Raw genomic sequence first — 13,735 nt, 5'->3', positions numbered from 1 at the left:
TTCCAACTCTTAAAGAAAATTATTGGGAACTTAACACATGGCTAACAGTTTCACTTGATTAATCTTCTACAAAGAAGCAATTTCATACACAATGAGCTTTATATACATATCAAAATGAATAAAATCTGGGACTTTCTGGATGGTGATTCAGCAGGTGAGGCATGGCAGCATAGCTGGTATTGTTACTGACTCACATCTTCAGTGACTCAGGCTTGCTCCAAATCCCAGGTGCTGTCTGTGATTGTATTGGATTGCACTGGCGCTCTGGATTCCCAGAGTTCTGTTAGTGGTCACTCTGAGTTATTGTTTACTGTAATTAAGTTGCAGAAAGAATCAAAGGTGAGTTGATGGGCATATACGAGAGTGAATAAATTGGAAGGGTACAAGGAAATTAGGAGAGGGGGAATGAGCCTAATGGTGTTTCCCTGCTAGGAGCCAGATTTGATCTGTTGCGTGGAATGGCCTCCATCTGTAAAACATAGTGCTAGAGTAACTCAAAGGGTCAGGCAGCATCTCAGGAGGGAATGGATAGGGAATGTGTTGGGTTTGGAATTTTTCTTCAGACTGAAGTCCTGAAACGTCACTTATCCATTCCCTCTGGAGATGTTGCATGACTCACTGAGTTACTCCAGCGCTTTCTGTTTTGCTCAAAATTGCAGCATCCGCAATTCCTTGTGGCCTCCTGTGTTATGATAGCTGAGCCGCCACCTTAAATTTGCCCAGCTTGACAATTACAATTTTCAAGATTAAGAATGCATTTTCTTAGCTGTGGAAATTGTCAAACATGAAACAAAGGTGGGTAAATGGAAATTTAAACCATGTTCAAGAAACTTAATGGGCCACTCTTGTTCCTCTATTATTCATGCTTGGAGTTTTGAAAATAAATGAAACAATAACTATTCCAGATCTGTACAATCTCTGGCCACATTGCCTTTTGCAACCTGCGGGAAGTTATTAAGGATCAAATATTTTATTCACCGGCAAGAATATTTTACTTTAAATGGCAACATTTATTCCAATTATAAAAAATCTAATTTTCTATATCGCAGCAGTTCTGCACCTGGATTATCAACTTCTGTCACTTGTGCTTTTCAAGTTTAGATAGATAAATTGTTAACAGCTCATTTTTATTTATGTGGTTTGGTAAGATGCTCATCATTTTTATTATAAAAACATGAGATGTAGAATCACGCTGCCACTTGAACAGTTGTGCTATTAGTAATATATAAATTGTTCCTGTTCATACGTTGCTTTCCTGCCCAATTCACATTTTCTTTGATTTTCTTAGTGTGAGCAGATCTATTGGCCTCAATTTGAAACATACAAGTATTCACAATTAAAACAAAACTCTGGAGGAACTCAGCAGGTCAAGCAGCATCTGGGGAGGGATTAGACTGGGGGAAAAAGAGAAAATAGCTATGCATGGATGAGCTCATGCAACTTTTGGAATTAGAGAATCCCTTTAAATGTGTCGACATCACAGTGCTAAATGTCTTCCTCTCCTGGTGCTTTGATCCACAATTCTAGTATCTAAAACCCACTAAATAGCTGTTAACTGTCAGCCCTTCTCATAATTCTATATTTGTTAATCTTCAGTGAGTAGAGACTAATTTTCCACTATCTTTTCCACTGGACAATTACTTCATACCACTTTGCTGCTTAGGAGCTGGACACAAGTGGTGTTATCCTTTAACTCCACGCCATTTTCCTTTCATAATTACAATATTTGTGTTTTCTTGTTTACTGTAAAAAGTTTCTTGTTTCTTGAAAAAAGGACCAAATCTGTTTGCATACCAACAATGACTACTTTCTCCCTGTTCTCTCACTGGTGAATATCCTCACATCCCCACAGTTCATACATATGCCCTTTTTTTGCCCTTTCTCCTAATCTATTGTTATTTCTTTCTCAAAGCCCATTTTCTTTGGTGAAATCATCTTAAACCTGGGATTCATTACATTCTATTTGATTTTTCAATATAAAGTGTTAATAGCTAATGTTGTTTGTTTATTTACTTGAATGAATGAATGAATATGTTTATTGGCCAAGTATTCATTACAAGGAATTTGCCTTGGTGCTCCGCCCGCAAGTGACAACATGACATACAGTGACAGTTAGGAATGACACATAAAACATGGTTATTGGTTGCGACCTTCCCTCCATTGATGAACTGTACACTGCAAGGGTCGGGAAGCGAGCGAGTAAGTTCATCTCTGAGCTAAGATCATCTCTGAGCTAAGATCATTTACTGAGTTGAGAATTGCAAAATTCCCATGGCCTGACATCATTCAGCTCCTCTCGTAGATTCTGTCAGGATATGAAATAGTACGTAGACCACCTGATAGATTCCACTGCACCAGGCACATTGGACTGGGAAACATCAATCATTCCTACAGTCAATACACTCAACCTCCAAAAGAACACATGTCCACCAATCAATCAGAATGGGCATTTATGTTGAAGCAAGTGAAATGACTTACGGGATCTCCAGGTGAGGGAACATTGTCGAAATGATTTCAATGCTTGCTAATGTCACCAGCAGCATTTCAAACATGTGTTCTTAGTTTTTATAAACGTAGCAGGCATTTGTGACCCACATACCATTGATCAATTCCCTGATACCCACTCACTGTCTAACGTATTCCGATTGTGACCTGAGCCCCCATCTCCACAACCTGCCCCAAACTGTCTGACACCCATCTAACCATCTCATACTTCCACCCACCCCTGTCTAACATTTCCAGCAAACCTGTCTGATAGCACTCAGAGTGGAAGCCATCTTTACACATCTATTTTATATGCTGCCCTACCCATCAGACTGCCATCTCCACCCCAACTATCTGACACTCCCTTAACAGTCTAACACTCAACCAACGACCTGGCACTCCCCCAATCATGAAACATGCATCCTGACTCTCTAAATCACCCTCAAAACGTTGCCAACATCCCCTGGAGTTTCCAGATTTCCACATTTCACCTTTCTTGTGCGCACATCCACCTGTCCCCGTGGGTCAAATCGCACCACCAATCTGATTCCCAGTATCCAGTGGTAGATTCTGATGGCTGAGTCAGCACCGCATCCCAGCCGCATCCTGGAGCTGCCCTGAGGTAAATCATCTTTATCGTGGACACTGAGAATACTGACGGATCCTTCAAGACTACCAGTTCTGAGAGAGACATTAGCCGCACTTTGCCAGCTGTGAAAAGAAGCACGCCTATTGCCCAGTCAGTGTCTTCACTCTGTGCGTTTCTTTATATATGTTCATTCAATTGCTAGCAGGCTGAGCTAGCACTTAATTGGCCATCCCGAGAGAAGATGATGGTGAGCTGCCTCCTTGAACCACTGCAGGCCTTGAGGTGTGGATACGCCCACAATGCTATGTTCAGCTCCATTAAGTTTATTTAGCAGGGGGTGTGCACAGGTGAGTTCCGACAGTGGCTGATGCATTCACATGAGTTTACCATTGTTGATAAGAGTTGAATTTCTTGCTGTTTCTACTCTGGGTTTTTTTTTCAGAATTTGAATTTACTTCACTCATTTCAAAATTAATTCATGAATTTCTGTGTACGTGGTGGAGGCAGTAGGGTGGGGTGAGGTAGGGAACTTTCCCTTTGCTGTTCCCAGTCCACGTCCGTAAATTCACGAGCAACTAATGAAAACCATAAAAACAATTAAAAAGTTGTCAACCCTGCCGTGAGTTTTGATGAAAGCTAGATCCAAACACTGATCTATTAGCGGACAAAATCTCAAAGTAGCTAGGACGGCACAGTGGCGTAGCGGTAGAGTTGCTATCTTACAGCGTCAGTGTTTGATCCTGATTAGGTGAGCCGTCTGTATGGAGTTTGTAGGTTCTCCTTGTGACTGCTTGGATTTCTCTGGGTGCTTCGGTTTCCTCCCATATTCCACATTCCACATTTCCTCCCACACTCCAAAGACAATCAGGTTTGTAGGTTAATTGGCTTTTGTAAATTGTCCCTGTGTTGGATAGAACTAGTGTAGAACGAGTGATTGTTGGTTGGTGTGGATTTGGTGAGCTGAAAGGCCTATTTTCATGCTGTGTCTATAAATTAAACTCACTATACTAAACTACTGACATGGTTTTGCTTATCTCAACTTTTGTTCAAATGCAGTTATAACATCAAAAAGTGCCCACCATGTAATCCCTGTGTTGAACCTGTGTGTGTTTTTATTAAATTTTCGGATGGTAGGAACACTTACAAATTTTAAGATTTGTTATAGATAGGAATGTTAATCCATGGCACTGAAAATTCACCAGGCCATAATCCCTCTGGGAGTAATGACTGTTTCTAGGTCATGGTTCTGATCAATGTTGAGTATTGTGGCCTCTTTCCTACTCAGAAAATAGACAGATGTCATTAGTCCGTGAAAGGAACGTCATAGAAGCCCAAGGGAGACCAAACAGACTGCAGATGCTGAAATCTTGAGCCAAAAGAAAACTGCTGGATGAGCTCAGCATGCCAGGCAACGTCAATGGAAGGAAATGATTATTTCCTTCGCTCCATAGATGCTGCCTTACCCGCTGAGTTTCTCCAGTATTTTTGTCCACCTTCGATTTTCCAGCATCTGCAGTTCCTTCTTAAACATTTTGTCTTCCTTCCATAGATGTTGCTTGACCTGCTGAGTTCTTCTAGCACTTTGTGTTTTGATTAGAGAAGCCCACTTGTTCCTGCAAGCCATAAAGTCTAATGATGTGAATGCGTGAGTGAGAAGAGAGATGAATGGCTCTCATCCTCAGTAGGATGCCTCCAATCATTTTTTTAATAAATGGGATGAACATTCCTCTTTAAATGTATCACAATTTCCAAGCATGAAATAGAATGTTAACTCTTTAGATAAATGGCCAAAGATTTTCTGTCTTTGCATTAGTGAGAGCAAATGTAGGATGCACGATATTGCTCAATAAAACTGTAATGTGTCTTACCCGTGCTATTTTTTTGTTTCCAGGAGTTATGTACCGGAAGTCTTGTGCTGCTTCTACATCTTGCCTCATTACGTCTGCAGGTTATCAGTCATTCTGTTCCCCTGGAAAGGTGGGATCTGTGTGCATCAGCTGTTGTAACACCCCGCTCTGTAATGGACCCCGCCCCAGGAGGAGAGGAAACTCATCGATGTCTCCCAGAGCAAGTTTAAAACTCTTAGCTGCTGTTGGAATGCTCACTTCAACACTCTTAACATAAACTCATCAAGTGAAGGAAACTTTGCAAAGAGTCATGACTCAAAGAGTCATTGCAGAGTTGTGGGAGTTCTGAAATATCCTACTTTGTTTTGCTGCTGGCATTTCATATGCTGTCTTATAACAGCTTGCATTACTAATAACTGACAATCATCATCCAAGAACATTAATATTCCACAGAGACGCTTTCCATTAATTTGCTTTATTGAATTTTTACATGGTACTGTATCATTGAAAGTAACACTGACTGCACTTTGAAAGTCTTCTCTGTGAGTTTTATTTGAAGTATTTATGTTTTATAAAAGCTTCATATCTCAGTTTCATTGAGTCCATTTGGTTGCTCTTTTAGACATAGCCCCGAGGTATTTTCTGGTGATTGCTGCTCCGAGTTAATTTTCCGTTTGGGATTTGAAACGTGAGTTGGCCTTTTAGGCTCATAGTTTTGACACGACATTGGTTCAAGCTCAAAGTCCATGTCCTGCAGCATTGAAGTTGGAAGATCCAGATTGGAAATCTGGTGTAGGTGGACGTTTTTAAGTGAGGAAGGAAGCAGTGATTTTGTTGACTGAGCTGTGCTGCCCTTGGGAATGGCGTGGTGTCTGCTTAATGTCTTCATGTTGCGGTGCACCAGGGAAAGCTTACAGCGCAGGATTTGCATGAAAACCATTCGGAACTGCTTCGAGGACAGATTATACAGCAGTGGGTTTAATACTGAACTAAGGTAAAAGAAAGTATCTGAGATAGGCAATAAGATTACAAAAGCTCTGAAATATTGAATTGTCCAATCTGATTTTGCCTTAGAAGCCGCCATGATCCGCCGAATTTGCAATGGTGTCCAACATATAGCCAGGGTAACCACAATGAGTACTGTGGGAAGAAAATAAGAGAATTATTTTTTAAAACATCTTCCTAGTTTGCTTCATTGTGCATTCCTTCAAACAAGCTATTAACACATTGGCCTGCTTTCCTGAAGTTAGAATGCTAAATGTACAGTTGCATTGACTTCAAAAAGATGCAAAGGAGAATGCATGGAAAATAATAACATTGCAAACATATTGCATATTTCACTCCTGTCTCCACATTGAGTGTATTTAAAGAACTAAACTTATATTAAGAGCGTGGTATGAATAAACATAAGCTATAACAAACTGGAATTGTTAACATTGCCAATGAATGGTTATAATGGGGACTAATAGCTTTGATTACGTAGTTAGCTCGCAATTATCTCTAGAAAAGTAATTTAATGAAGAGCATGTGTTAATAACTATCGTCAGTTTTGAATATATTGTATGCTATAGCCTCCTTTTTTAATATAATGATCTTTATTGAGATAAAATGCTGGAGGAACTCACCAGGTCAGGCAGCAACACTGGAGAAAAGGAATTGGTGATATTTTGGGGTGAGACCTTTCATCAGACTGAGGGTCAGGGAGGCGGCCTTCCTGACTCTAATTTGATGAAGGGTTTTGACCCAAAACGTCACCTATTCCTTTTCTCCAGAGATGCTGCCTGACCCGCTGAGTTACTCCAGCATTTTGTGTCTATCTTCTGTGTCCATCATCTGCAGTTCCATCTTACACGATGATCTTTATTTGTTTGGTGTGCAAATTTTAGAGTTCACGACACATTCGTCCAAATATGATCATCAGCATATTTTAGACAGGCAGCAGTGGATCGAGCAAACTCAACAACCATCTTACGTCATCCAGGAGAGGTTAAATCGTCAAGCTTCACTTACGCTGCATTGGCAAGCTGCCTATGCAGCCAAATCAAGTTTCCCTTAATGCGGCATGAAGAAAGGAATAGTGACTTTTCCTCGAGGCTCATTTTCTATTTTAATCTTAAACTTCTATTTTTTTGTTGAAGCTGAGAAATGTCATTGCTAGAGAATGCAACATTCCAGGTTAGAGATAATGAGTGAAATGCAGAATAATGTTAAATTAACTCTCCTGCAGTCATTACCTTCTGGCTTGCATACTTGCAGCCACCAGAGCAAGAAGATGTACATTCTGTGCTCTGAATCCATTGATTTGAGTTCAAAGTACATTACACAAACTCACCATATCATCCAATTCCTGCTACTCATTACAAACAGCAAATTGTGTATTCATCTCAAACAACGTGTTTCATGGGAGGTTTTTATAAATTTCACTTTCATCTACAAAGCTCATGCATTATCATGACTGTATTAGAAATAATTAACCTATTTTTTATGAAATAACCCCTATTTATTAAATTGAAGGGACTGCACTAATAGTATCATTCCTCAAGCTAGGTATAATTACCTCCTGTGCTGAGGAACAATATCTGCCTAAGGCAGTTGTTCTACTGCGTGACATGTTCTAAAGCTGATTTCAATCCTTCTATTGACTTTGATAATAGATGCCTAGCAGCTTAAAAGCAGCAGCATTTTATAAATTAAGATGTGAAAAAAAAATTGAAACATGCTAATTACAGAGATATAAAAGAGCTAACGGAAACAAAAAGAAAGGTAATAACAATAGTATTGTTGCAATAATAAATCTGGACTGTCGCTGCCTTAATGGCATGTTGCTGGTTTTTATTCACGGCAGTGAATGTAAAGTCCAATTCACTGACAGACCAGTGAATCATTCACACTTATTAGTTACAACCAGTAGTATGCTAGTATGATAGCATATGTTTAGTATTATTTTGTCTGTTCATAAAGTACAATGTTATATTAGATAATTAAAGATTTTGACCTTAAACATGTTTACATATATACAAAATGGAACTATTTTCTCCAATTTGTATGTTGTTTTATTTTGCTGTTTTGCTGTTATTATAGTCATTTTACCTGCTGGTTCAAGGAAAGAAGAGATGTTGAAGGCTTTATAACTATAAGCCATATCATGTGCCATTATGGTTGGCATAAAACTAAAAAGAAATGTGAATGAAGGTTATTGAATCGATTGTATTAATTATAATTTTCTTGCTTGCTTACCATATATTGCAATGAAAATCACATGGAATTTTAACCTGGTTATTAAAAAAACAAATTATCTAACTCATAAGGCAACATAAAGCAAAAGATAAAATAACTCCAGAATTTCCAGATATTAAGTAATTGATGGCAAACATTGCTCTGAGGTCTCAACAAGGACAAATTTATGCTTTATTAACATTGTTAATTTCATTGTTAAAAGCTGATGTTTTCATTTTTGGGATCGTTTTATAAGCTCTGCATATAATTACATTTGAAAACTGAAAGTCCATTGAAGGAAGAAAGAATAAGTAAAGATATGAATAACTTTTAATGGTATGGACTGTATTTTTTCCACGTATACACAATTACCTAGTTAAGTATAAATGGAAGCTAACAAACCAAACTTATTATTGAACTTCACCCATGCAGCTGTTAAATAAGGCTGCACAGTGCTCCTTTCTTCTCCTTTTTTCCCCTTCGGAAGCCCAATTAGAGGCAACCGACTGTCTTCCTCAATCCACCTCCTACTGGGTGAGCAATGCAACAGAAGATGTGTAAGCTCTGTTCATTTATGATCCCTGCTGAAAGCTCATGATGGTGAAAGAAAAATCTTCAATTTACATTAAAAGAAAGCACTGAGACCAAATTTGTCTCAGTTTGTAATCTTCAGAAGCTAACATTCTTACCAGACTGAGTGGACTTGTAGATGTAACTAAACTGCAGACCTATGCTCTGTGGCTTAAACCACTGCAAGGCTAAGAGATTGGGCGAGCAGTGACTCAGTGATTTATCAGTTCAAGGAGAAGTCTGCTGGCTCAGGTTAAGTTAAGTGGTCATGTACATCACCTCTAGTCTGTAGGTGAGTGGTGGAATCTGGGGGTAACTGATGGGAATTTGTGAAGAATAAAATATAAGATTAATGTGGAAACAAGAAACTACAAATGCTGCTTTTCAAAAGAAGTCACAGAATACTGGATTAGCTCAGTGGATTAGGCAGCACCTCAGGAGAACACATATAGGTGATATTTCGGGTCAGGATCCTGAGGAAGAATCAGTATGAGGGAGGGTCTCAACCCGAAACGACACCTATCCATGTTCTGCTCAGGTGGTGCCTGACCCGCTGAAGCATTGGTGTCTTCAAAAAATTAATGTAGATTAGCATGAATGGGTGATTGATGGTCGGCACAGAGTGAGTGGGCCGAAGGGGCTTTTTACCGTGTTGTATCTTGCAATGATTCTATAGAAGATCTTTTAGAATCATGTGGAAAAGAAACAGGTGTGCTGGGATCCTATTTGATATTCTTCCTGTGGTCAGTGGCACCAAAATCAAAGCATCTATTTCGGCATTTGCTATTTGTGATCTCAAGCAGAATGCAAACTATTTGTATTGGACTGAGTAATGCATTTACACAGTGAAAATGGACCTGGCTCTTTGGAATGTCTCAAGGAAATGAGCTATCTAAATGCTGGTTAGTCCTTTAAAAGTAAATATTTGAATTGGATTATCTCATGAAATTTGCTGAAAACTTTGCCCAAAAGTACATTGCAGTTGAGCTATCGGATCAAGATTTGGGTGGCTGGTGCCATTAAACTTTAGTTGAAATTACATCAAAGCAGTCGAATTTAGCCTCAAGTAATTAAATAATTCTTGAGTAAGATAATGAGCAATGAGAACCATTTGGATTGCTGTAAAAATCCTTCATCCTGATCAATTGTATTCTTTAGAGAAGGAAGTATTTTTACTTATCTAGCCCAGTGCTTAAGACACACCTCAATCTTGTTAGCTCTCAGCTGCTTTATGAAATAACCAAGCAAGATATTCCATTCAAGAGGCAACAAGGAATAAACAATATGCCAACATTTAGGGTCCGGAAGTGGCGGAGCTGGTGAACGGCCGCGGCTCGTCTGCAGTCCGTTTGTTTTTACTTTTTTGTGTTGTTTTTTTTGTTTTGTTTAGCTAAGTTTTGGGTTTTAGGTTGTGTTTATGTGTGTGTGGGGGGTGGAGGGTTGAAACAGGGCTTGCTGTCTCTCCCTTCGGGGGAATGCGACTTTTTTTGTCGTATCCCCCTTCTCTGCCTCCGTCTGCGCTGAGGCCTAATGGCGGAGCTGGCGACCTCGAGGCTCCGGAGGCAGCCTGTCAGGACTGGCCCTGTGCTCGCTCCCGTGAGGGCGGCTCAGCTCGGGGCTGGAATGGCGCTCCCGTGAGGGGCGGCCCAGCTCGAGGGAAACGGCGCTCCCGTCAGGGCGGCCCAGCTCGGGGGCAAGGGCGCCCCCGTGGGGGCGGCCTGGCGCGGGGCTGAGACGCTCACGTGAGGGTGACCCGGTTCAGGGCTGGAACGGTGCTCTGGTGGCTGAGACGGTGTTCTGGCGGTGGCGGCCTGAGTCCGGGGTTCGGCCGTGGGCCAGTGGACGACGTCGTCAACAGCTGTGTCCGCTGGACTGGAGGGCGGCAGCTTCGATCACCCCGGGCCGCGGTGTTTGAACCGTCCGTTCGCGGAGCTCGGATCAGCCGCGGGATTTACCATCACCCGGCGGGGTCACAACATCGGAAGCTTGGATCGCCTCAACGCAGAGGGAAGAGACAAGGACTTTAAGACTTTTGCCTCCCATCACAGTGAGGAGGTGTCTGGTGAACTCACTGTGGTGGATGTTAAATTTGTGTTTATTGTGTGTTTTGTGATTTTATTCTATGTCATGACTGCAAGGCACGAAATTTCGTTCAGACTGAAAAGTCTGAATTACAATAAAGGATACTTGACTTGAGTAAAGTCATTAAAATAATATTCCATTATAAAAAATAAATAATTTTAAATTTGATAAATATAAATAACTGCGAAGGTTTGTCAAATAATTTTTCAATTTTCAAAAAGTCTCAAATCAATTTTCTAATGAAAGTGCCCACACCAACATGTTTTATTAACTGAATTAAATGACAGATTCTCATAATAATAATAATAATAATAAATTTTATTTTCGGGCACCTTTCAAAGTCTCAAGGACACCTTACACAAATTAACAGAAGAGAAAAAAACATAGTTGGAGAAAAATAAATAATAAGGACATCATCAATACACAAATTAAAGATAGAAATCGCTCCAAAGACACAAAATCAAAAAATCAAAAAACACACAATGTGAAGAGAGAGCAGTGGCAGCTAAAGCGCGCCAGCGTCCACTCTCCCTTCCGACAGCCATCTTGGACACAGACTAACATATTAACTTACACACAGAAAAATCATCACCCCACTGTGGGGGAAGGCACAAAGTCCAGTCCCCATCCCCAGTTCACCCAAAGTCAGGCCTATTGAGGCCACCGCTATTGCCTCTACAGAGGCCCGATGTTCCTGGCCGTTCTGGCTGGGTGGTGTTGCCCCGGCGTCGGGAGAGTCCTCACAGCGGCTGGGCCATCTGGAACGGCCGCTTCCTAGCAGGGGATTGTCAGCTTCCGAAGCCGACAAGGCCGTGCCGGGTTGGAGCTCCCAGGCTCCCGATGTTAAAGTCAGCGCCGCCCGCTCCGCTCCGCAGACCCGCAGTCCGGAGGTGCTGATCTCGGCGGTCACAACTCACCGGGGCTCCAGCGTGTCGATCCAGCGCGGCGACCCAGGCAAGGCATCGCCCGCTCCACTCCGCGATAGCGCTCCAGCGCTGTGCCGCCAACGAAGCCGAGGTGCTGGGCGGTCCCCGCCAGGAAACGCCCGCTGGTAGGTCACGAGGACGGGTCGAAGGGCAGCCCGGAGAAAAAAGCTGCCTCACCGACCAGGTAGGGAGCTAGAAGTATAATTACCTCCTTCCCCCCACATTAAGAAGTCAATTTCTCCAACAGACGAAGAACAAGACTTACTAAGAACTTTAAAAAAAATGAATTAAACGGACGGCTGCTGGTTAGCAGCCGTTCCCCAAGATGGCTCGTCCTTCAACCGTATACGCCTTCCGCTCCCCAAGTAGGGTTCATCCATCCTTCATCCTTCACACTTCCTTGGTCCACTCATCACCTATCATCCCTTGTCCCACCCTTCCCCTCGCCTCTTTATACTGGTTATCTTCCCTCAACACTATTAGTCCTGATGCAGGGCCTCGACTCAAAACATTGACAAACCCCTTAATCCCCCTCTACAAATTCAATTCAATTCAATTCAACTTTAATGTCATCGCACAAATACAAGTATGAGTACAACGAAATGCAGTTTTGCGTCAGTCCGTAGTAGTTGTACATAAAGAAGAAAAAAAAAAAGAAAAAAATAGAAAGAGAGAAGATACAGAATAATCAAGAAATACAGAATAATTAAACAATGGGGACGGAGGGACCAGAGAAATCTATCGGCGGGACTCCGAGTTCAGCAATGTGATTGTATTGTTGTAGAAGCTGTTCCTCATCCTACTAGTACGTGATCTGAGGCTCCTGCACCGCCTCCCTGATGGGAGGAGGGCAAACAGTCCATGGTTGGGGTGTGAGGGGTCTTTGATGATCTTCCCAGCCCGTCTCAGACACCGTTTTCGGTGGAGGGCATCCAAATCTGTCTGATCCACTAAGTTCCTCCAGTTGTTTGTTTTTAACTATAGGCCAATATTCAAAATCTAATGCCACTGCATAATTAGAAACCCAAATCACTTCTGATTTGAACAAAATGTGGACATTTAAAGCCAAAATGTTTTGGATAGGACCGCAGATGCTGGTTTTAATCAAAGATAAAACAAAGGCCCTTGAAGTGACTCGACCTGAAACATCACCCATCCCTTCTCTCCAGAATGATGCCTGTCTTGCTGTTACTCCAGCATTTTATGTCTATCTTTAATTTAAAGCCAACTTCAGTTCAATAGTTCAATAAATTCACCCATGTATTAAGTAGTAATTTAGAAAGAACTTGTACTTAACTTATTTTCACCATTGACTAGAAATAGTTAATTATTATTTCTGCATTTGATTCACTATGAAATAAGGACAATTTGTATAGATTCAGGTATTTTTAGCACAAAGTCGACAAACGGCATTGATCATTATAGTGTTGTTTAAAGGAGGATCACTGGGCCACAGTCTTTGAAAAGATCTTTACAATATGTTTCAGCCACCAGACCAGCAGATGGAGTCTAAGTTTTATATCCCATCTGAAGGGCGACAACTTTCACAATGCAGCACATACTTAGCACTGCTTTAACACATCAGCAGGATGCACACTCAAATTCCTGAGCAAGTCTGGGGCCATGCATCTCTGATACAGTATTTTATCTGTGATCTAAACTCTGTAATTTGTCTATGCTATTAGTTTAGCTTAGAGATACACCATGGAAACTTGATTGGTACGGGTATCAGGTATTATGGTAAGAAGGCAAAAGAATGGGGTTAGGACGGAGAGATAGATCAGCCATGGTTGAATGGCAGCATAGACTTGATGGGCATAATGGCCAAATTCTACTCCAATTACTTGAACATGAAACAGGCCATTCAGCCCACCAAATCCATGTTGACCATTCACCCTAACCCTGTTATCCCACTTTCTCATCCACCCATTACATACTAGGGGCAATTTACAGCAGCCAATTAACCTACAAACCCACACTTCTTTGAAATGTGAGAGGAAACCGGAGCACCCATGGAAACC

The 13,735-nt window shown here is 41.3% G+C and overlaps 2 protein-coding genes across 2 annotated transcripts in view; one reads left to right on the top strand and one right to left on the bottom strand.

Moving 5' to 3' along the window:
• The window catches only part of LOC129699027 (ly6/PLAUR domain-containing protein 1-like), a 32,240-nt gene extending 27,043 nt beyond the window's left edge, over nucleotides 1-5,197 (top strand). The window contains exon 3 of the mRNA XM_055638614.1: nucleotides 4,965-5,197. Coding sequence (XP_055494589.1) covers nucleotides 4,965-5,197 — 233 coding nt within the window. The remainder of the gene's footprint in view (nucleotides 1-4,964) is intronic.
• Nucleotides 5,198-5,348: 151 nt separating this feature from the next.
• gpr39 (G protein-coupled receptor 39) overlaps nucleotides 5,349-13,735 on the bottom strand; it is an 86,956-nt gene continuing 78,569 nt past the window's right edge. Inside the window, exon 2 of the mRNA XM_055638613.1 lies at nucleotides 5,349-6,060. Within this exon, the coding sequence (XP_055494588.1) occupies nucleotides 5,501-6,060 (560 nt within the window). The 3' untranslated portion in view covers nucleotides 5,349-5,500. The remainder of the gene's footprint in view (nucleotides 6,061-13,735) is intronic.

The sequence above is a fragment of the Leucoraja erinacea genome, chromosome 7 (genome assembly GCF_028641065.1).
Source record: "Leucoraja erinacea ecotype New England chromosome 7, Leri_hhj_1, whole genome shotgun sequence".
Taxonomy (NCBI): Eukaryota; Metazoa; Chordata; class Chondrichthyes; order Rajiformes; family Rajidae; genus Leucoraja; species Leucoraja erinaceus.
The sequence above is the reverse complement of the archived record's forward strand: the minus strand, read 5'-3'. Positions and strand labels throughout refer to the sequence as shown.